This window comes from Equus przewalskii, chromosome 8 (genome assembly GCF_037783145.1).
Source record: "Equus przewalskii isolate Varuska chromosome 8, EquPr2, whole genome shotgun sequence".
Classification (NCBI taxonomy): Eukaryota; Metazoa; Chordata; class Mammalia; order Perissodactyla; family Equidae; genus Equus; species Equus przewalskii.
Genome location: NC_091838.1, coordinates 52594003 through 52618997, shown reverse-complemented (window position 1 = coordinate 52618997; position 24995 = coordinate 52594003). Strand labels below are relative to the sequence as shown.

At 37.2% G+C, this 24995-nt stretch overlaps 1 protein-coding gene across 5 annotated transcripts in view; it reads right to left on the bottom strand.

Annotated features, from left to right (window-relative positions):
- Positions 1-24995, bottom strand: part of OXR1 (oxidation resistance 1) — a 458416-nt gene that overhangs the window by 343773 nt on the left and 89648 nt on the right. For all 5 annotated transcript variants that reach the window (XM_070630802.1, XM_070630806.1, XM_070630803.1 and 2 more), the window contains one exon: positions 22958-23131. In XM_070630802.1, coding sequence (XP_070486903.1) covers positions 22958-22980 — 23 coding nt within the window. In that variant the 5' untranslated portion in view covers positions 22981-23131. The remainder of the gene's footprint in view (positions 1-22957; positions 23132-24995) is intronic.

Sequence of the window (24995 nt, the reverse complement as noted above, 5' to 3'; positions counted from 1 at the left end):
ATCACAGGCTCCAAATTAGTCTTAGAGTTAAATAACACCTTTTAATTAAAACATCCTTGTGAGATGCAGTTCTATTTTTATCCACCTTTAATAGACAGGCTTCCTTTTGTCACTCTCTTCCATAATGTGGCAGTAAGTGTACACCATCCTCTGCCTGTGATTTAAGTATTACAGCAGACAGACGCAGTCTTCTTTGCCCATTTGTTCTTTCTCCATACTTTTATTAATGCCATCGATTATGATAGGTATGGGAGCTCATCAGGCTTCTAATTTATATTGACTTTATGGACAAATAAAACCCCTAGGTCTTTTCCCAAGGAGCTGCTATTATTCCATGTGTCTCTCGTTCTATAGCTTTATGGGTGATTTTTGCTATCCTAAAGGTTACATGATAAAAGAATTCTGCTTAGGGACAGCTTTGACTTGGCTTGTGTGATTTATGGGTCCAGACCCTTTAGGTAAATAGGATAAACCAAATAAAGATGATTCCCATAGTACTGAAAATACAACTATCTATCTATCTCCTCCACAAGACTATTAGCTATATGAAGCCCAAGTTTCAGTCTTGAGGATCTATTTATATTTTTTAGCCAAAAGTGTGCACTCAATACATACTGAACTGCTAACCTCTACAGAGTAAAGTAATGGTTTGTTCCCTTTATTATCGACCATGTGCAAGATAATCCTGATAGATTTGTGAACATTGCATCAATTTCTTCACAATGCAGTGTTTCAAATAATGCAATGACAAGGCACACATCTGGTTTACAACCAATGCTTCATTTTAATGTAATCTTGTAGCTGCCCAGAGGATGTAATACTTGTCATCGATAATACATTTCCAAACTAATACAGCATAACTTATCACAGTACTGAAAATAAATTTAGATGTACAGCAACCAATGATGCTAACTAACTATGTAAAATGCATGGAAGCTTTACATAGAGAAATTTAAAAACACCTCTCATGCTATAACCCAATTAAAATACCGATCAACAGTATTCTTGCCTCATTACACAAGCAACTCAAGGGGTGACAACTGCTTTTATGATCATTTACTATTAACAATGAGAAAACATGATTTCCATTAAAATAGATACTCTGAAATGAAATGAGCATGCTTTGCAGAGATGTGGTTATCAATCTTTCCTTCCCCATATTCTTTAACTCTTCCTCCTCCCCACCCTTCAAGGCATCCAAGGGGAAAAAAGAGAAAAGAGCATTAAGTTCTTCCTTCCAGGTGAGCCCAGTATTCCTCCTCTCCAGAGTTACTCCAGATGCACAAAAATAGAGCAGCTAAGAGCCAAGACTTTCAATGTTAGCTGTCAGAGGTTCAGACCATTTCCCTCCACCCACTTGGGCCAGTTATTTAACCTGAGTTATCCTTGTTTCCTCCTGTATAAAGTGGTAATTATCCAACTCCCAGGATAGGTATAAAAATTTATTTACAGAGCACCTAGCACAGGTAGGGGAGTATTTTCCATACTAGGAAAAACCCACTGTAGTTCACAGATATAGATAGGAGAATTTGGAGGAGAGAACAGAATACCTGATTGCCAGGCCCCTCTGGCAGGGCAGGGCCAGGTAGCAAGAGTGCTGTAATCATAATCCTGGTTCACATGGAGAAGGAGGCCAAGCTCCTAGCAAGTGCGTTAATGCTGCTCAGGAGGCCTGGGCCTGGACCAGTGTCACGAGCAACTCTCGATCAACATTATAGTTATACAGAAAGGAATTCAAGGACAGGAAGGAAACATTTTCAGGATATCTGTTTGGAGGATATGCAATCACTTGAAGAAATCAGCAATGAGAAAATAAGACATTATGGTACATTATACCTCTAAGTCAGAATGCTGTGTTTTGTTTTTAACTTGGGGATCTCGATTAGCAGATGAGGTAGGGCTAGGCAGAATAGAGAACACCAGGGAGCAGTACCGTAATGGCTGTCAGGCCACCTCTTGAAGCTCCTCGACCATTCTCAGGTGCAGGATCCGAACAAACAGGATGTATCTTTACTGTTCACATGAGGCCTGTTGATCTGAATGAGATTTCTAATCCTCATCACATCCAAACAAGGAGAGAAAGAGCAACTCCAGATGTACATAAAGATTCACAAACTAACAAAGCTGGGAAGGACTTTCAGTTCTATTTCCATTTTGTAATTTTACCATAAAAAAACAAAGTGTCCAGAGAAAATGTGACATGACCAAGGACACAGAGCTAGTTACTGGACAGCTAGGACTGAAGATGGTCTCCTGATTTTTGGTGAGTTAAAAGTCTGATTTCCATACATTTATTCTCTAGATAATGACAACAATAACAGGAAAGCTTCATAAGCAAACCAAAAAAAAGAGGGAAAAATCATCTTGGGGAAGCTCATAATTTAGAAAGAAATGTTTAGATGACTGTTTATTAATTTTGCTTCAGCTAAGAGATTAAAATTGGTAACCACTTCACACATCTATATGCCACCTGGAGTTGTGGCATGACTAGTGGCCACTGAAACACTGAATTGTAGGGGACATCAGGTGAATTTTTTACTTAAAAGCTTCCCTCAAACAGAATGTCACCATAAAAAACTCAATAAGAAAACTGAGGAAGATGGAGCACTTCCTAACACATTCTATGAAGCCAACATCACCCTGATCCCAAAACCAGACAAGGACAACACAAAGAAGGAAACCAACAGGCCAACATCACTGAACATAGATGCAAACTCCTCAACAAAATTCTGGCAAACTGAATACAGCAATACATTAAAAAGATCATACATCATGATCAAGTGGGATTTATACCAGGGACACAGGGATCGTTCAACATTCGCAAGTCAATCAACGTGATACACTACATTAACAAAATGAGAAACAAAAACCACATGATCATCTCAATAGACGCAGAGAAAGCATTCAACAAGATCCAACATCTATTTATGATAAAAACTCTTAATAAAATGGGTATAGAAGGAAAGTACCTCAACATAATAAAAGCCATATATGACAAACCCACAGCCAACATCATACACAATGGCAAAAACTGAAAGCAATCCCTCTGAGAACAGGAACAAGACAAGGGTGTCCACTCTTACCACTCTTATTCTGGTTTTGGCCAGAGCAATTAGGCAGGAAAAAGAAATAAAAGGAATCCAAATAGGCAATGAAGAAGTGAAACTCTCGCCGTTTGCAGACAACATGATTTTATATATAGAAAACCCCAGGGGCCGGCCTGGTGGTGCAGCTGTTAAGTGCGCACAATCCGCTTCGGCGGCCCGGGGTTGGCCAGTTTGGATCCCGGGTGTGGACGTGGCACCGCATGGCAAGCCATGCTGTGGTAGGCATCCCATATATAAAGTAGAGGAAGATGGGCACAGATGTTAGCTTAGGGCCAGTCTTCCTCAGAAAAAAAGAGGAGGATTGGCATATGTTAGCTCAGGGCTAATCTTTCTCAGAAGAAAAAAAGAAAACCCCAAAGAATCCATCAAAAAACTCTTAGAAATAATCAACAGCTACAGCAAGGTTGCAGGGTATAAAATCAACATACATAAATCAGTAGCATTTTTATACTCTAACAGCGAACTAACAGCAAAAGAACTCAAGAACACAATCCCATTCACAATCGCGACAAAAAGAATAAAATACCTTGGGGTAAATTTAACCAAGGAAGTGAAAGACCTATACAATTAAAACTACAAGACTTTCCTGAAAGAAACTGATGAAGAAATAAAGAGATGGAAAGACATTCCATGTACATGGATTGGAAGAATAAACATAGTTAAAATGTCTGTAATACCTAAAGCAATCTACAGATTCAACACTATCCCAATCAGAATCCCAATGACATTCTTTACAGAAATAGAACAAAGAATCCTAAAATTCATATGGGGCAACAAAAGACCCCGAATCACTAAGGCAATCCTGAGAAAAAAGAACAAAGCTGGAGGCATCACAATCCCTGACTTCAAAACATACTACAAAGCTACAGTAATCAAAACAGCCTGGTACTGGTACAAAAACAGGTGCACAGATCAATCGAACAGAATTGAAAGCCAAGAAATAAACCCACACATCTATGGACAGCTAATCTTCGACAAAGGAGCTGAGGGCATACAATGGAGAAAACAAAGTCTCTGTTGCAACAGATGGTGCTGGGAAAACTGGACAGCTCCATGTAAAAGAATGAAAATTGACCATTCTTTTTCACCATTCACAAAAATAAACTCAAAATGGATCAAAGATCTAAAGGTAAGACCTGAAACCATAAGCCTTCTAGAAGAAAATATAGGCAGTACACTCTTTGACATCAGTATTAAAAGGATCTTTTCAGACACCATGTCTTCTCAGACAAGGGAAACAATAGAAAGAATAAACAAATGGGACTTCATCAGACTAAAGAGCTTCTTCAAGGCAAGGGAAAACAGGATTGAAGCAAAAAAACAATCCAACAATTGGGAAAAAAACATTTGCAACTCATATAGCCAACAAAAGGTTAATCTCCATACTATATAAACAACTCACACAAATCAACAACAAAAAAAATCAAACAAACCGATCAAAAGATGGGCAGCGGACATGAACAGACATTTCTCCAAAGAAGATACATGGATGGCCAATGGGAACATGAAAAGATGCTCATCATCACTGATCATGAGGGAAATGCAAATCAAAACTACACTAAGATATCACCTTACACCCGTTAGAATGGCAAAAATAACCAAAACAAAGAGTAACGAGTGATGGAGAGGTGGTGCAGAAAAAGGAACCCTCATACACTGCTGGTGGGAATGCAAACTGGTGCAGCCACTATGGAAAACAGTTTGTAGATTTCTCAAAAAGTTAAAAATACAAATATCATATGACCCAGCCATCCCATTACTGGGTATCTATCTGAAGAAATTGAAATCAGCAAATCCAAAAGTCTCATGCACCCCTATGTTCATTGAAGCATTATTTACAATAGCCAAGATGTGGAAGCAACCTAAGTGCCCATCAACTGATAACTGGATAAAGAAAATATAGTGTATACACACACACACACACACACACACACACACACACAACGGAATACTACTCAGCCATTAAAAAGGATAAAATTGTCTGATTCACAACAATATGGATGGACCTTGAGGGTAGTATGTAAAGTGAAATAAGCCAGATAGAGGAAGACAATCTCTGTATGACTCCACTAATATGTGGAAGTTAAACACGTAGACAAAGAGAACAGATTAGTGGTTACCAGGGGAAAGAGGGGGTGGAAGGTGGCACAAAGGGTGAAGTGGTGCACCTACAAAATGACTGACAAACAATAATGTACAACTGAAATTTCACAACGTTGTAAACTATCATAATCTTAATAAAAAGTAAAAAACAAAAAAAGTGGTGGTCATACATAAGTATACATACTTTGCTTATTAAAAAAAACCCTCAATAATACAGAATATTCTATAATAAGGAACATTTCTTCACGATTTGTAATCAACATTGATGATTTGATAGAAACTTCAGATGAATATATTCTGAGGGGGGATGTGATGAGGGTTAGCTAGCTCATTCAGATCAACAGTGCTTACATGAATAGTAAAGATACATCTCGTTTGTTTGGATCCTGCACCTGAGAATGGTCAAGGAGCTTCAAGAGGTGGCCTGACAGCCATTACAGTACTGTTCCTTGGTGTTTTCTATTCTGCCCTGCCCTACCTCATTAAGATTTTGCCCCACCGTCTCTTTTATGTTCAATCAATTGTTCCCTTTCCATACACTTCCCTTCCATGCCTCAAACATGCACAATCTTTCCAATCTAAAGAGCTTCTTCTGCCTTGACCCTGATTCCACCTCATGACCAGCTTCCTCTCTCTTACTCATCACATTCCAATTTAATGTGGCAAGTCTATACTGTCTCCATTTCCACCCCTCTCCCTCACTCATGAGCTGGGTGCATTATGCTTCTTGCCCTTTCATTCCAGAAGAAACTGTTCTCCTGTGTCACCAATAAGCAGGAAAATTTGATGTTGAATTATCCTAGCAGTGATCATTGCTACTTTCTGTTTTATTGAAGAGAAAACTCATGCTTTTTAATCTCTCATTAACCTCTTTTCCATACAAAGAAATCATATTTAGTCCTTCAAGCCTTTATTAAAAGAATACCATGAAAACTTATATCTGATAAGGATCTGCATCCAGAATATATAAAGAACTTTTATAATTCAATAATGAAAAGTCAAATAAATAAATATGAGTAAAGGATCTGAATAGTATTTCTCCAAAGAAATGGCCAATCAGTATATGAAAAGATGCCTAACATCAACATCATTAATCATCAGGGAAGTATAAATCAAAACCACAATGAGACACTACTCTACCCATTAAGATGTCTATAATCAAAAGACAGGTAATAGCAAGTGCTGCTCAGAATATGGAGAAACTGCAACACTCACACACTCCTGGTGGGCATGTAAAATGATGTAGCCACTTCGCAAAATAGTCTGTCAGTTCCTCAAGAAATTAAATACAGTTATCACTTGACTCAGAAATTCCAGTCCTAACCATATACCCAAGATAAATGAAAAGAATGTCCACAAATAAGCTTGTACATTATTCAAAGTAGCGTTATTTATACTAACCAAAATGTGGAAACAACCCAGTGTCCATCAAATGATGAATAGATATATAAAATGTAGCGTATTTAGTCAATGGAATATTATTTGGAATGACTTAGAATAATTAAAAGAAATGAAGCATTGATTCGAGCTATAACATGGATGAACCTTAAAAACATTACAGTAAGTGAAAGAAGGCAGGGACAAAAGACCATATATTATATGATGCTTTTATATGAAATGTCTAGAATAGACAAATTCATAGAGACAGAAAGTAGGTTAGCGCTTGCCTAGGGCTGAGGAAGAGGTAGGTAAGGGAGGGAATGGGGAGTGACTGCTAATCAATACGGATTTCTTTCTGGGGTCATGAAATGTTCTACCACTGATTGTGGGGATGGTTGCACAACTCAGAATATACTGAAAGTTATTGAATTGTATATATATATATTTTGTGTTTGTGTATGTGTGTGTGTGTGTGTGTGTGTAAGAAGAAGATTGGCCCTGAGCTAACAACCATTGCCAATTTTCCTCTTTTTAGCTTGAGGAAGATCGTCCCTGAGCTAACATCTGTGCCAATCTTCCTTTATTTTGTACGTGGGACACCATCACAGCATGGCTGGATGAGCGGTGTATAGGTCTTCACCTGGAATCTGAACCGGTGAACCCCAGGCTGCCAAAGCAGAGCATGCAAACTTAACCACTATACCACCGGGCTGGCCCCAAACTATATTTTAAATGAGTGAATTGTATTATATATAAATTCTATTTCAAAAAATTTGTTATACTAAGAAATACCATGAAAACCAGAATGGACAGGAATGGTCTCCAGCAGTACACTTTCCTCTTTGAATTTTTAAACATCAGGAATCAGGCTTATTGTTTTTAACTTGTATAACAAAAAATCGATCCAAAGTTTACATCAGCTGGGTGCCACAGCTAACAGGAAAAGAAGCATGATCTTTTATGCTGACTACGTTCTCCTCTTGTTAAAAAATAACTTTAAAAAACAGCTGAAACTGTTAGTTAAATATTATCAGAAAGATCTTATGCATATCAATTATGCCCAAAGTCATTATTTTTGGCAGTCACACTATAAATCTAGACTCCAGAGAGACAATTTTGTACCATCTGTTCTCAAACTTGAGCATGCATCAGAATTACCTGGAGGGATTGAAAAAAATACAGATTGCTGGATCCCACATGCAGAATTTTTGATTCAGCAGGGGTAGGGTGGAGACACTAACAAGTTCTCAGGTGATGCTGATTCTGCTAGCCCAGGGACCACTCACTGTTCTATTACTAATCTATTTAGTTTTTTCATGGTCTTATTAATGGCTAATTTATCCTGATTGGCTCAAAGATAGTTATAGTCAAAAATCAACCCTGTTATATGAGCCATATGGTAGATTAAAACTGCCATAGTAGAAGGATTGCTTGATTAAGAGAAAACTATTGCATAAGACAGTAGTGTACTGAATGGGCTTGCAATATATGGTGAGACTTAGGCAGTGCAGGTAGCAGGTGCAGAATCAGAATGTCACAGAAAGGCGGGCATCAGTGAATCAGATTAATGCCATAGAACTAGAAGAGAGATCAATAAAGTTTTGCTCCTGGGGACAATGAGATGACAATCACTAGGGCCTCATTGCATCCTAATTGGCCTTCAGTTCCTGAACCACATTCTCAATTCTGTATGGCCCAACACTACAGCTGTCCCAGCGTTCCCCTGACACTTTCCTGTGCTGCTGTTTCTGCAGTACAGCAAGCTGGACTGTGTGGCTGAGATAGCTGTCCCCATTATTCCAGAGTTATTCCTATAATAACCTGCCCCACCTAAGACTTGAATGGGTAGCTTTCCTTGAAAGTCCAACACACAAATTTCCAAAAAGATCTTAACATGACAGGTTGATGGGCCAGCTCTAACAAGATGATGCTTGATATAATATGTGCTCATTATGGACTTCTAGCTCATATTTAATAAACACATGATAAAACTGGCACAAAAAAAAAACAGAGTTTCTCTTGCTCCCATAAGAATATACAGCCAGCAAAAGAAGATAGCAGTCCCACGCTGCACTAAGTCAAACCAAACCTGGGTTTTGTGTTCAGTTATTACCATATTTTCAACAGAAGCAAAGATAAACAAGGATATGTCCAGGTTAGAGTGGAAGAGTCTGGAAATGATGTAACTGAGTAAGAGTTAAAGGAATCAATAGGTTTAGTTGGAGAAACTTTACAGAAAGGGAGAGGTAGGAGAGAAGATAGCAATTATCTAATGGTTTCAGTGCTGGCCCAAATAATACCAACTACAAGAAAAAAAAGGAAGATTCCACAGTCTAAATCCGGGAAACTCAGATGATTGTGTCTTCTTCTTAAATATCTCCTGTATAGATTAGAATATAGAAAACTGCCTGCCATGTAGTAGGTGCTCAATAAATATTTGTTGAATAAATTAGCCCAATAAAGAATTTGTGAAGTACTGAAATTAAAGAATCTACTGTTTGAATTGTTTCCTCAAATAATTTGACTGTGGTTCCCCATCTCCTTGTGATGCCTATTAACATATACCACGGAATTAGTGGTCTTTGGAAGACATTTGGGAAAATGTTTTTATAGACAAAGCATATATGGCTTTAGGTAAAATAAAAAAGTAGCAATCAAAGGAGTAGCCTTAGATCAAATGTAGGGTAAAACTTGTAATAAGTAGAAGAGCCCAAAATCATAATGGGCACCCCTGAGGCTGTGAACTCATAGGAAGAGTTTTGAGGAAAGGCTGGATTACCAGTTGTTAGGATTTCTGTTGATGGGATTCATGGGTTGGGTAATTAGCCAAACTAGATCAGTAGTTCCCAGACTCTTATATTTATAGAATCATAAATTTGAAAATTAAATTTGGAGATCTACTTTTAGGCTAAACACTTCAACTTTTATCAGTAATGGACAATAATTATCATTTATTATCACCTTCATTTCATAAAAGGAAGACCATTTTAATACCAAATAACCATGAAGTATACATCATTTCAGCAAAAGAGAAATTTAGCAAAATTAGACAAATAATATCTTTATTTTTCTCATTTTATAAGGAGATGCTTTGTCACTAACTGCCCCTTGTCCATGAACCCCAACTTTGCAACCACTGCCCCATATGACCTCACAGTTTTCTTCCAGAAAATGTTCTATGATTTTAGGAAAATGCCTTATCAATGTTAGCCAATAATTTATGATGATGAGAAAAGGCTAAGAGACAGAAAGAGTAGCAGATGACAGAACATGGATCAGAGTAACTTTCTCAAAAGTGCAGAGGTTAAAAATCAACAGCACAGAATGGGAACAGAGGTGTTTTATTTTCTTAAATATCAGGAAAGCGGTCACCTTAGCTAAAATGAACCAGAGCTCTAATTCAGAGCTGAAAATATATCCACAAACTCTTCACTGCCCAGTGACAAATGTCTGCATACATTAGACACAGAATAACTGTATGGCAGTCGAATCACTTCACCTCCTGTTCCAATGTTGGACTTTTTCTTTCAACCAAAATCTTCCTATCCATGCTATATATACACTCTCTGTTACAATGCCTGGCTGGGGAATCAGACTCCTCTGGTGAACGTTCAGCCATTCGCAAGGGCAAAGCACCTGCTGAGTACCAGATGCCAACAATATGTAGGATGACCTCATCCTCTCCTAGTAGTCAGCTGTCCAGATACATTCTAACTGGAAAGCTGAAGTTTCATATATCTCACTATATATTCTGTTGACAGCTATGGCTCAATGCTTGACTTCAATCAATCAATCATTCATAATTTGCCAAATATAATAAGCATTTTTTAATGTCTTCTTATTCTCCAAATGATTAAAATTTGAAATCGAAAAAAATATGGAGGAATATCAAGCAATTCCTCACTTCAGGAAAATTACTTTCTCTTACTCAGTTCATGTGAACTCAGAAGCAACAAACATACTGAATGCTTTCACCATGCAAGTGAATTAATAGATGCCCTTTAAGTCTTTTCACATCATCACCCTTACAGTCACTTGAAATATCTACCTAGTTTTCCATAGAAACACTAAAAAGAATATTATGGATTGAGAAAAGATCATCAAAATTTCAATGAGCCTGATTCTCGGCAAATTCTGCATCTGAATACAATTTTATGACACTATAAAAACCTCAGGGAAAATGTCTAAATGCAAATGCACCCAGGGACATCATTTAGTTTGAATTTCATTTTTTCCTGTCATATTCATGAAAGCAGTTTGTATCAGTAATCTAAAACCAAAGAGTAGTTAACCTAATCTAATTTTTTTGGCAAATGTTGGAGTAAAACCAATTTTCGATTACAGCAGGAGTCTACAAAGCTAGTGTGCATAAAACTGAAAACCATCTGGAACAATAATATCCTCCTACATGAAATTTATCAGTCAGAAAGGATGGTGGAGGACTCACAATTTCTGCTTTCACCACCAGCTCTCAACTGAAATAGGGAGGCCTGGTGTACCTGTCTCTTTAGGAAGTCATCTGTCAGTGGAGGTTATTCTGCCTCTGCTGCTGTTGTGGGGCTGCTCTGGGTATTGAGGACTGAAGTTGTAAAGTCATGCACTGTTTTATCTAAGCACCAAGGGAAAATTTTCACTTGATTTCAACTTGGTACCTATAATTAATAGTTTCAACTCACCAAATACCATTTATGTGAGCTCTGTAAACGTGAATGTGAGAGCATTTAACTTTCCAAATTCTAGGGAATTAAAACACATTCAAAGGCTCAAGCCTAGTTATTTGAAATATAAATATTTCTTATTTGGCAGTAGCATTAACAAGTTAAGTAGCATTGAGCAATGAACTGACTTTGTCCATAACAAAAAATGAGTTTGCTGAACCACCAGCAGGAAGACTTTAATGCTGTCTGATAATAAAAATATAATTATTAAAAAGAGAAGGAAAATGCATAAATGTTAAATATGACTGAAAATAAATAGCAGGAAAGAAGTAATTGTAACCTTGTAGAAATACTTCCTAGACACAAAATGGTAAAGGTACACCCAGGAAGAAGGATGGATTAGCCACGTCTCCTTACATAGGCAGTGGCTTGCATAGGTTTAGTAAAAGAAGCAACCAATAGGTTGGATATTATATGCTTGTAAGACCATTTTATTCCATTCTAGTCAATACAGTCATTTTCAAGCTTTCTCAATACACTGAATCTACAACCCGATAGCACCAAATGAAGGTGGCAGATATCCATGAATGATTTCTTCTGTGATCTGGATCATATATCATTGACAAACTTTGAATTGGAGCCAGTTTGAAAGAATTCCCAGTACTCCAGAAATTTCAGACTTTTTATTTTATGGTCCAATTAAATTAAAACACACACACACGAGATGGGGGAGAAGTGGGATCAACATTGTGCTTCCAACTTCCATTTTGCCAAGTACAGACATAAAAAAAGAAAAATTATCTAGCTTCCATCTAGAACCAGAACCATAAAAGAAACCATATTTTACCATCAAAAGTATAAAAAGATCATAATCTTAGAATAATGGTGAAATATATTCCGAGAAAGGACACCCAGTAATTTTATGCCAACATTCTCTCCAAAACACATTAGCACTTAAGATGGATGCTGTATCACATCAGGTTCCTCACTAAAACCACACACACATTAAACTACCAGTATAGAATAGACACTTCATTGCTTAAGGCACTTTTGTGTTTATATATTGAAATTAGCCTTGAAGTTTGGGGGTGAGGGTTTAAAAATAAATGTAAAATATAAGTTGTATAATTGAGGGGTTCTCGTCAAGATGGCACTGTGAACAGACGTTGAACTCGCCTCCTCCCACGAACACAACCGGGTTGCAACAATCTTAGGAAGAATCACCCTGGATTGAAAACTGAAAACTGGATAAAAAGAACCCCCACAACAAGGGACAGTCCTGACAAAAGCAGAAGAGGCAGTAACTCTGGCCGGAGAGGAAAAAAGCCACCTTTGAGAGCAGCGGAGCTTCTCAGCTGGCCAGGTGGGAGCCAACCTAAGGTATGCAGCCCTCCCTGGAGGAGTGAGGTCCAGAACGGGGGCAATACTGCTATAATCATCCTTCGGACTCAGCCCAGCTGAGAGGGGGTCTTACTGTCTGGCTTTGCTGGCTATTAACTGCAGTGAGGACATCTCAAAATCAATGTACAAAAATCAGTTGCGTTTCTGTACACTAACAACGAAGTAGCAGAAAGAGAAATTAAGAATACAATCCCATTTACAATTGCAACAAAAAGAATAAAATACCTAGGAATAAACTTAACGAAAGAGGTGAAAGATCTGTACACTGAAAACTATAAGACATTGTTGAAAGAAATCGAAGAAGACACAAAGAAATGGAAAGATATTCCGCGCTCTTGGATTGGAAGAATTAACATTGTTAAAATGTCCATACTTCCTAAAGCAATCTATAGATTCAACGCAATCCCTATCAAAGTTCCAACAACATTTTTACAGAAATAGGACAAAGAATCCTAAAATTTATACGGAACAACAAAAGACTCCGAATAGCCAAAGGATTCCTGAGAAAAAAGAACAAAGCTGGGGGTATGACACTCCCCAATTTCAAATTATACTACAAAACTATAGTAACCAAAACAGCATGGTAGGGGCACAAAAACAGACATGCAGATCAATGGAACAAAATTGAGAGCCCAGAAGTAAACCCACACGTTTATGGACAGCTAATATTTGACAAGGGAGCCAAGAGCATATGATGGAGAAAGGAGAGTCTCTTCAATAAATGGTGTTGGGAAAGCTGGACAGCCACATGCAAAAGAATGAAAGCAGACCATTCCCTTACACCATGCACAAAAATCAACTCAAAATGGATTAAAGACTTGAATGGAAGACCCGAAACCATGAGACTTCTAGAAGAAAACATAGGCAGTACGCTCTATGACATTGGTCTGAGCAGCATATTTTCAAGTCCCATGTCTGACCGGGCAAGGGAAACAAAAGAAAAAATGAACAAATGAGACTACATCAAACTAAAAAGCTTCTGCACAGCAAAGGAAACCATCAACAAAATGAAAAGACAACCTAACAATTGGGAGAAGATATTTGCAAACCACATACCAGATAAGGGGTTAATATCCAAAATATACAAAGAACTAATACAGCTCAACAACAAAAAAACCAACAATCCGATTAGAAAATGGGCAAAAGATCTGAACAGAGATTTCTCCACAGAAGATGTACGGATGGCCAACAGGCATATGAAAAGATGCTCAACATCATTAGCTATCAGGGAAATGCAAATCAAAACTACAATGAGGTATCACCTCACTCCGGTCAGAATGGCTATAATTAACAAGACAGGAAACAACAAATGTTGGAGAGGGTGTGGAGAGAAGGGAACCCTTGTTCACTGCTGGTGGCAGTGCTAACTGGTGCAGCCACTATGGAAAGCAGTTTGGAGTATCCTCAGAAAATTAAGGATAGATCTACCATATGATCCAGCTATTCCACTGCTGGGTATTTATCCAAAGAACTTGAAAACACAAAGGCATAAAGATACTTGCACCCCTATGTTCACTGCGGCACTATACACAATAGCCAAGACTTGGAAGCAACCTAGGTGCCCATCAAGGGACGAATGGATAAAGAAGATGTGGTATTTATACACGATGGACTACTACTCAGCCATAAGAAATGACGAAATCCAGCCATTTGTGACAACAGGGATGGACCTTGAGGGTATTATGCTGAGTGAAATAAGTGAGAGGGAGAAAGTCAAATACCATATGATCTCACTCATAAGTAGAAGATAAAAACGACAAAAAAATAAAAAACACATAGCACTGGAGATTGGACTGGTGGTTACCATTGGGGAAGGGGGGAGGGCAAAAGGGGTGATTAGGGTCACATGTGAGGAGATGCACTATAATTAGTGTTCAGGGGGTGAACATGATGTAATGTACACAGAATTTGAAATATGATGTACATCCGAAAAAAATAAAAATTTTTTAAAAAATAAATAAAAAGTTGTATAATTGATAATATGTCCTGAATTTCCACAGTTTACAAAAACATTCATTCATCTACTATAAAACTCCTTAATGAAAGATAGAATATTTCTATGGATGAAATCTCTTTTACATCATGTCCCTAATTATTCACATGTATCAGATTGGTTGAATCTTTTAAAATGGATGATAATGAGACAGGCTATATTCATGAAAAAAAATTTTCATTAACAACTTTTCTTTCCTTATTACATCTAATTATTAATCATCTCTGCTGAGTGTTTATATTAAGAATATAATATGAATTGTTTTCATAAAATTTGAAGATCATGGAGAGGTCCTTTTGAAATAGAAATCAGATCAAGACTCACTAATTTCACTAAATTTATATTTTATATGAACTCTTGCCTGTAATCTGAGAAGTGAGGGCAAAGTTGTCCACCAAATTTAGAATAAATCCAGTCTTTCTCGTGATCTACATGGCCCCCTGATACCTCTTCAAACTCAGTGCCTGGGATTCTCCCCTTCATTGGCTGTTTCCATCAAACTAGCTTCCTTGATAGACCCTCAAACACCCCAGGTATATTTCAGTCTCAGGGTCTTTGTCCTCCTGTCTCTCTGCCTGAAAGGCCTGAAGGGTCATATAGCTTCTTCCCTCTCTGCTTAAATGCCCCCTTGTCAAGAGGCTTTTCATGATCAATTCCCCATCTCCTCCACCACTCTATCTTTTTACTCTGTTTGATTGTTCTTCAAAATACTTATCACTATCTAATATCATAAAACTTATTTGTTTATCTGTTTATATCTGTCTTCAGCACTAAAATGTAAGCTTAATGAAAGTAGGGACTTCTGTTTCATTCATTATTCTATCCACAGGATTGAAAATTGCACATCATAGGAACTCAAAAATATTTGTTGAATGAAGACATGGATGAACATAAATGTAGGAAAATAACATCTAATTTACAGAAAAATAATGTAGCACTAGTCAAGATACAATTAAATTATACTAATTCATCTCTTTAACTGTGCAGGAATTATTTGTAAATTCCTATGAAATATAACAACGAACCCATTCTTTAAAAAGGAACATAAAATCAAGTATAAAAGAATGAAACAAACTCTTTTGGTGACCATGCAATTGAGTTGAAAAGTGGGTTTTTTCCCTCAATCGAGCTGGACTAGTTTTAAAATCAAGCTGAACTCGCTTCACAATCTTAAAAACAAGTAAAAAAATAAAAATTACAAAAATCCAATAAGCAAAAAGACAGTAGCGAATAAATACCAGGATATCACAATCATTGAAAATTTTATACATCAACGGCAAATGATGTCTATGATTTCACAGTTAATTTACTTTTGATCATGCTGAGAAAAATATACCTTAGCCTACATAACTATTTTAATAACTAAAATAATTTCATAGACTATTCACTGGTCTTTATCTTAATTTTTCAAGTCCAAAAAGGGCTGGTGTTTAGTAACTCTAGCCTTAAGGGTTGGAATGGACTGCCCAGTTTTATGTTAAAGCTCCTACAGTCTAAGGAAATATTTCTGTGATTATTCACCGTAGTTCTTTCACAAGAGAGTAAATTACGATTCCTCTGAGAATGATGAAAAGACATATTTCAAAGTATATTTATAGACTTGGATGATATTCAAAAGGAAGATGATGATGTGACCCATTACCGATCCCTGAAGAGCACTTGATTTTAGGGTTTATATTTTTTCCCAAGACTGATTGTGAATGGGTGATGATCTATCAACTGCTTCTAATGACTTGTGACCAATGGCAAGTCTGGGAAGGAGGGCTGGTCAGGGTTACAGGTATAGGCTTTGGCCATGAAAGAGAGTGGAACTAATTGGTCCCTGTGGGAATTGAACCTGCAACCTGACTCATTAACTTCACAAGAAAGCAAACTCCTCTAAGCTGGCCAGAATTTACAAAACCATTTTCTTCAAAATGTGATTCATGTCTAGTTGGCACTAGTATTTAAGAGCAAAAATAAAATATTCTGTTTCACTGATTATTACTTGGATTAGTCAAGGAAAAAGAATTTGAGGTAGATATAAAGAGAAAAATATCCAGGAGGTTGTCTAAAAATGTTTAATTTTTAAAAAGCTATTTCTAAAGGCCCATAGCTCGGAGCCAAAAATGGTCAGGCATTCTAAAAATATAATGTGTTTACCCAAACTGTTAAGCCCAAATCAAAACAGTATTAATCATTTCAATAATGAAGGGATTTTTATTTGAAAGGCATATTATGAATAGAAAAACACTGAAATTTTGAAGAATTCAGTAAATTGACTTTCATCCAAATTGTCACACTTGTAACTTAAAATGTTATGTAATTTGGGGGACACATTGAGTTTTCACTTTGACTATTTTATTCTCCCCTCCCTTCCTCTTCTAGGTTATTTTCTTCTTATTTATTTTCTCCTAAACTCAACTTACTCTCTTATGCTCTGTATCTACTCCTTTACAAGCTGACCATCCCTACTTACATGAGGATTCTTAAGGTTTAGGCTCTCAAATCTACTCTCTCTTGCCAATACCTTAATATAATAGTCATTCACTCAACATGCACTTACCATGCTAAGAAGTACTTACAGTATCTCGCCAACTAAGCTTTTCCTATTACTCAGAAGGTTTCATTTTTTCTCAGTTAGAAACATTAGCTTTACATTTCTGTCCAGTCTTTTTCTTTATTTCCTCTTCTCCAATAATAGGCTGTTGACAATTCTGACTTTCCCTGTTAAACTTGGGGTAAAAACTTCCCTTGCAATCTCTACTTTCACAATCTACATTTTTATCCCCTGTGGGTTCTGATTTCTCCAAAAATAGAAGCAATTCAAGTCTCTACTTCCTCTGCCACTGCAAATACTGTCCCTGAGAGCCTGCCATTTAACAGTGTAAATAGGACAAGTAGTTTGCAGAATAGCGGCTAAGGTAACTTTTGGGGAAAGATCCTGATTTCTTCCCCTCCTTAGAGTAAATATGTGATTCTGTCTCTCCAGAATTTTTTCCTCCTAAATGCAGGTGTCAAAGAATAATATGGAATGATTCACTTCCTCATTTATTCATTAAAGAAGAATTTAGATAAAAATATCATATAATCTGAAAAAGTATCCACACTTTTAATTTTGCATCTTTCTCAATTCTATGATTCGAACACACTATTGCTTTTGGATAAAGAGCATAATTCAAATTAGTTTTCATCTCCTATTAGACCATTATTAAACTTACCAACATTCATAATAGCATGTTATATGATAAGCATATTCAATAAAGACCATTCACCACTTCTAAATTTAGTCAATATATCAATAACTTACACAATTCAGACTTTGTTATATTTCCAATCTACGGGCATGCAAGGTGGAATATTTTGTTGACTTTTGATCCAGTCTATTAAAATTTTATTAGTCAACTGTAAGTAAACATCTCTTTGACAATTATCAGCACCTTTCAAAGTATATGAGGGACTAAATCTGATGAAAGTGTTAGCATACATGATGGATCCTTTTCTAAAATAAAAAAGATGAGGCACAGTGGTTAAGCTTGCATGTTCCACTTCGGCAGCCCAGGGTTCTCTGGTTTGGATCCCAGGGGCAGACCTATGCACCACTTGGCAAGCCATGCTGTGGCAGGTGTTCCCACATATAAAGTAGAGGAAGATGGGCATGGATGATAGCTCAGGGCCAGTCTTCCTCAGCAAAAAAGAGAAGGATTGGCAGCAAATGTTAGCTCAGGGCTAATCTTCCTCAAAAAAAAAATTAAATTAAATTAAAAAGATGAGTTGACATTTTCTCAGAAATACATATTTTCTCCATAGCCTTGATGTCTATAATCCAAGGAGCTGCAACAAGATACTCACCAGGCACAGTACTTGTGACCCAGCAATATCTGAATAATTTCCTCACAGTAGAAGTATTAACAATAGTGAAAAATAAAATTAGAAAATACATGAAGGTCCAATCTGGATGGGTGAAACAAATAACGCTACTGCCATACAACGTCACCCAGCCTTTACACACGATGATGTCACTCTGCATCCATCAAATAGAGAGATGCTCATAGAAATTGTTCAGTGAAATCAGAAGGTAGCAAAATATCATGCGGAATATCACTAACATAATGGAAGCTGAGGTTGCAGTAGGGTCAGGGAGGGCAGAAGTATTGATTGCCTAGCAGAGGGTCTCTCTGAAATGGGCAGTTGAGAGCCACTTCAGTTGAACTATAGCAAAGTGCTGATATCTTTCAGCACTTTTGTGCTTCTAATGTATCATGATTAAAACATGACAATTTCTAGACTGTAACATACCAAGTAGAACTAAGATTTATATTGGGTAGTTTAAGTAGCTCACTTTATATAATTTTGGAAGTTCAACTAAGTTTCTGACAGCAACAGCTTCCCTATCTCCCCTAGGAAATTAGGGAGCTCATCCCCTGCCGCCCAACCAATCCTATTCTAATACCTGATAGTGTTCCCAGGTGCAGATGCTCACTCCCTTCTAGGAGAGGCTCCAGAATATCTACATTGGAGGAAATTAAGGGAAACATTCTGGCTGGAAATGAGAACTAGGACACTTGGCTTGAAGTCAATGCACACAGCAAGGGTAATGTTTTGACCTGGGTAGTTTAGTGGTTAGGAGCACCAACTGACTGCCTGTATTCATTTCCTAACTCCACCATTTAGTGGCTGTATCGTGTTGGCAAATTGCTTAACTTTCTATGCCTAGCTTTTCCCATTTTTGGAAATGCATTAACAACACTACATTCCTAAAAAGGTTGCTGTGAGGGGTACGCAGGTCAATATCTGCAAAGTGTCTAAAAAAGTGCTTGGTACATGGTAAATGCCACATACATGTTCACTGTCAGTAATATTTACTTGGCTTGCATGTTGTAAAATTGTATGTTTTAAAATGTTATATATGATATATGTATATACAAACAATGAAAAATATGAAAAAGAAAGGATTGAGGATGATTATCAGAGAAGTAAGCACTGAAAGTCCTTTCAAGCACCCCTTGACGTCACACCATTTCTCTCTCTGTGTATAGATATAGGACCCTGTTGCAACTCTGTGCTGCCTTATGTCTCCTATTAATTATCTCTGCTACCAGCAACAGTTCTTTCCCTCAGAGCATAGCCTGGACCCTGTCACCTGTTCATGGATGCCTGCAATTGATTCTGTACATCCTTTTGTCTCTATCTCAACCAGCATCAACTCAATCATGGGCTCCCTCATAATTATTTACAAAACAGGAAGATTCATGAAACATCTGCTGTATGTCACCATGTGACTCTAACGATCAATTCTCACTCCTCATTATCTGACTGACAGTGCATAGTTTCCCAGAAACTTGAATGTTTTCTAGATCGTATTTCTTTTGAGATTCTGCATAAAAGGGCCAAATTATTTTCTATTTTTTCCAAGTGTCATATAAAAAGATAACTTTCTATGCTGGGTGTTTAAAAGCTGGGAGTATTCCTTGGATAGTTACAAATATGAATGTAAGCATCTTAACCTACATTTTCTAAATTCCTAGGTTGCATGTGGAGATCATAGTAAGGCACCCTTGCCCCCATTAAGCCTCAGAGTTAAACCAATACATGGATATGGTCAGATATATACAACATCATGGCAGGAAGACCAAACTGTTTACAGATTGAAGTAGGTTTTGACTATAAAATCAGTGCTAACATTAATGAGGAAGCCAAGCCAAGGAGAGCCTGGCAAAGGTGGAACTCAGAAGAATCATAGAAACAAACACCAAGTGTCACTCTAACTCCTACGCATAAAGAAGCTGCCCTGAGAAGCAGATGGGGGTGTCTGGCAGACACTTCCCTTATTGATAGGTATATCCTGCCAGGTGTAGCTTACCCTGCCTGATTCCTTTGAACACTAGAAGCATACAATTCTCCTTGCTATGGTTATGCAACAGCAGCCAAACTTCTGATTTAGATTCCCATGTAGTTTTCTCTAACAGTTAGAGAATACACTGGTTAGGCCAAATCAAGCATCCCGTGCACTTAAAAGTTACATACCTTATTTTAAGTAAGTAGTCTGTCACCCTGTGTATTTTCCAGTGTCAGTATTTTCACGTCTTAGTTTCTGGATTTCAAAGCAGATAGCCAGACCCTAGACTACCATAATTTCACTAAATTAATGTAACTCTGTGAGAGATTCCCATAAAGAACTGATAAGTTACTATGCGTCTCTATTAAAATATTTATAAGATAATGTTTCCCAAATTATAGATTAGAAATGTTAGGGAATATAGGAAAATTACAAAAGTTAATGTGAAAAAAGAAGGTTAACAATTTCTAAACTTGGAGTAAGTGAAATAAATCAGTGACTTGTTCTGCATATTTTAGATTTCTGTCCTATACTCTTTCCTTGCCAGCACGTGGGGAGCTCAAATTCGAAGAGGGAGAATTGAGACGCCAAACTTCACACAGCTGTATGACAGAGTAACACTGGCAAAACAAATTTAAGAGCCTCCTTATAGAAATCTTATGTGGATCCTAAGTTGTAGCCTGAATTAAGAGTACTACTGAATGAAAATATCCAAGAATTATTTCTGTAAAATTTGAACCTTCGACATGGAGAGAATTCTAACAAATTTCAGATATATGAATTCTATAAGATATCCACACAATTTTAAATTTTCTTTTAGAAGGAAAACACTAATTTGCTATTGAATTATATGCTTTATATTTTTTCACTCATTTACACAGCACTAAATTCTAAGAGCTGCCCTGGACAGTTGGGCTGGAACCAGAAGATGCAGTCCTTCTCTTTGTGGAGTTCGCTGTGTTTTGGAAGGCCCTTAAGCAAATCATTACATCACATCAAGGCAGATGTTAATTGAGCTACACACGAAGGACAGGCTCCAGTGTTAGTGCTGTCCTGACTCTGTGAACCAGGTCAGATGACACCCTATTTTGAGATATAAGAATCATACGTGTGTCTTATCTCCCTCTCCCGTCTTCTTCACCTCCCCACCACCACCACCCCCGCCCTCACCCACGCTTTCTTCTCCTTCCCCGTTCCCTGCCTTCCTCCTTCTCTTTCTTTTTCTTTGGCATGCAGCCTGTTTTTGAGGATTCACCTCCAACAGACTTGTTTTCCAGGGGTATAATTCCTTTAAATAAATGTGTACTTAATATCTCCCAGGAGTTCAAAGGGGTTCAAAAATTCTACAGAAATTGTTTAGCTTCTTTTATTTTAATAATTTGATTTTAACAATATAAAAGAAAATATTTGGCAGTAATAATTCCCAATTTAAATACTTTTTCATTTATTTTTACAAAATATATTTTAGCTTCTTTAATTCACTTCTTTTTCAAACTGAGATCCTCAGCACCCAGTAGCAATCCAAGGCATATTCTAGGGAGTCCATAAAAACAGGTCCTTTAGAAATACTACTCTAAATCTAAACAAATAATCCTTCCCATCCTTCATGCTAAAGAAATTGCTTACTTAACTAAAAGTAAATTCATGGAGTTAAACAGTAGAAACTAGTCTTTAATCTGATGAGATCTATATTTCCAGCACAAATTGAAGACAAGGATGAGATGGGCTTTTAAGGAAGCAGAAAAGATTATCAGGTTTTTCTTACATTCACATATTGAATACTATGAATTTGTATAATATTGCTTATTTGGCTCTTTATATATTAAAAAAAATCCAAAGTTCAATAAAATGGCTTCAAATTCATCCCTGTTAGTATAGCTTTTCATTGCCATAGAAAAGTTGTTGAGTAGTTGCCAGAAAAATATCTCCATACTTCTTTTTTAAAATCACAAACAGCTTTTAAGCACAAACTGTATGTCAAAGAGTATTCAGAATGCCAGCTAACTAGAGATACGAATCTATAAAGGAATTTTCTCTTCTATATTTGAGTTCTATTCAGTTTAATTTGGGTAGAGCTTTTGCAATAGGAAGTGTGAAGAAAAGCACTGATGAGAAAATATCTATCCCCCGCTTACAGCCACCCTGACCGCTGGTTGGTCCTGTATCTGGGAACAGGACAGTGGAGAGGAACAGCGAAAGGATATTTCATTCCTACTCCTCTCCCCCCAGGAAGTGCTGTCAAGAAAGGCACTGGATGTCACTGGGAATCAGCAGGAGGCTTGAACCCTTCCCAAAGTCCCCAGATCCCATCGTGCTGAAAGTCTCAACCTTTTAATTCTAGGTTGCTTTCCTCACCCTAACATAGGACAACAATCTCTGGAAATAAGATCTTTAAGGTTCTCTCTCTGCTCCAGTTCTGACAGGACAATTTACTCACGAAATACCGTGTCATGATACACATACACTTGCATTTAAGGTTAGAAAGTAATTCACTTACCATGATAAATTAGATACAGACATTGCAGCAATTTATGGAGGAGTCTTGTGGAGCAGTCGTCTCTTGATTTCAGAGTGGGGAATGAGTAGGTCAAGTAGCCAAGATCACTGGGAGTTTCAGCTTTGCTACTGGAATGATGCACAAACCACTTAGTTACTCACAGTTTGAGAAGACCTATAAAGAAAAGGAAGAAAGTGATATCTATAGCACCTGGTCTGTATGATTTTTCACAGATTTTATTCCATCCAGGTCAATAGTTTTGTCATGGTATAACAAACAAAAAGAAAATATAAATGTTTTCAAAATATAAGACATGCCATAAACCAAAGATAAAATTGAACCAACCCTATGATAAACTGAATGCTTTACCTTTAAAATCAATTGAAAGGTTAATAAAATGTTCATTCCCTGAACTAATGAATACAAGGAAAGAACAGAATGTGTTTTCAGAGGCAGCAAACTTTTTCTCCATACAGTCAATCATTATTGCTTTCTAAATCAGTTTTACACACTTGTGATAAAAGGATCAGAACAAAGATCTTGATTAGCCAGTAGCAGATACTAAAAAAAAAGTCCCTTGACACAAATTGTTATCATGTCCAAAGCTTTAACAAAAAATCATTCACTACCACATCTGACTGAATAAGAATTTATAATGAGTAACATGTGGGAGGTAAGCAATGTGTATTCACATAACAAACATTTTCACCCACTTCTTTTTGAGCATCTACTGTGCAGTGTCCTATGATCCTGAACTAAAATTTTCTTAGGGTACAATTAATTCCATGGTATACGTTAGGCATTTTAATTAGTTCAGGTCATCAATCCATTACTGTTCAATTAAACAAACATTTATTGAGCATATACTATGTACACCTACGCTGTCCAAGATAGAGCTCAGGGATGAAGATGAACGACACATGAATGAGACATTGTTCCTGCCCTCAAAGAAAGCTTTATGTAAAAAAAGATAATTGTAATGAAATAGGGTAAGTGCTCTAATAAAGGTTCATACAGTATATGAGAGCATAGAAGAGGGGCTGCCAGCCGAGCCTTAGCGATAAGGGAAGGATTCTAAAGAACATAGATCCCAAACTGCTACCATGAGGTTTGGCTGCAAGTTTCAAAAAAAATCCAAAATCAAAGTAGCTTAGAAAAGACAGAGTTTATTCCTCTCTCATATAAATGAATCTTGAGTCTGAAGAAGTCCAAGGGAGGACATGGCAACTACATGGACACTAGGGATGGAGGCTCCTTTCTTGTCCTTCTGCCATTCTCAACATGTGGTTCCCCTTCATGTTGCTGAGCTCCGGTAAGTGTGTCTACATTCCATCCAGCATAGAGAAGAAAGAGGGAAAGAAGGATGCTTCCTAAAATTTGCACATTTCCACTTGCATTTCATTGGCCAGAGTTTACTCATTAGAGCACTCTTATCTAAGGAAGACTGGAAAATGCAGCCTTTATTCTAGGCAGCCATATGCCCAACTACAAACCAAGGTGCCCATTAGAAAGGAAGGGGTCAAAGTGGGTACTGGGAGAAAACTAGAATCGTCTCCCATAATGTTTGAGACTTGGTGACCTATACCCCCAATATTTTATGATTCTGTACCTACTGCAAAGTGGCAAACATGGAGCAGAAGGGAGGTGGAATCAGTCCATTGTTTGTTGGTAATTTTACATATTTGATATATAATTTTAAACACCAAACTTCTTCAGTTTTCTTAAATCATTCAAAGAATCAATATTTTTTGTGGCCTACTATTTCCCAGGCTCTAACTAAGTACTAAGGACACAAAGACTAATAAAATATAGTCTTTGCAAATAGTAAGAATTCACTGTCTAACACAGATGCCATCATGTAAGAAATAAAAGAAGCTAAAATGCACTCTGAAAATTGCTGTGTATGTACAAAAGCATGAGTAGCAATAGGGGGGAATCGAGAAAGAACCGTAATTCTAATGGATTCTCATTTTAATAGACCCTGACTGCCACTGGAGTGAGTGGCTAGCAGGTCTATATCCTAAATTGTTTCCTTACA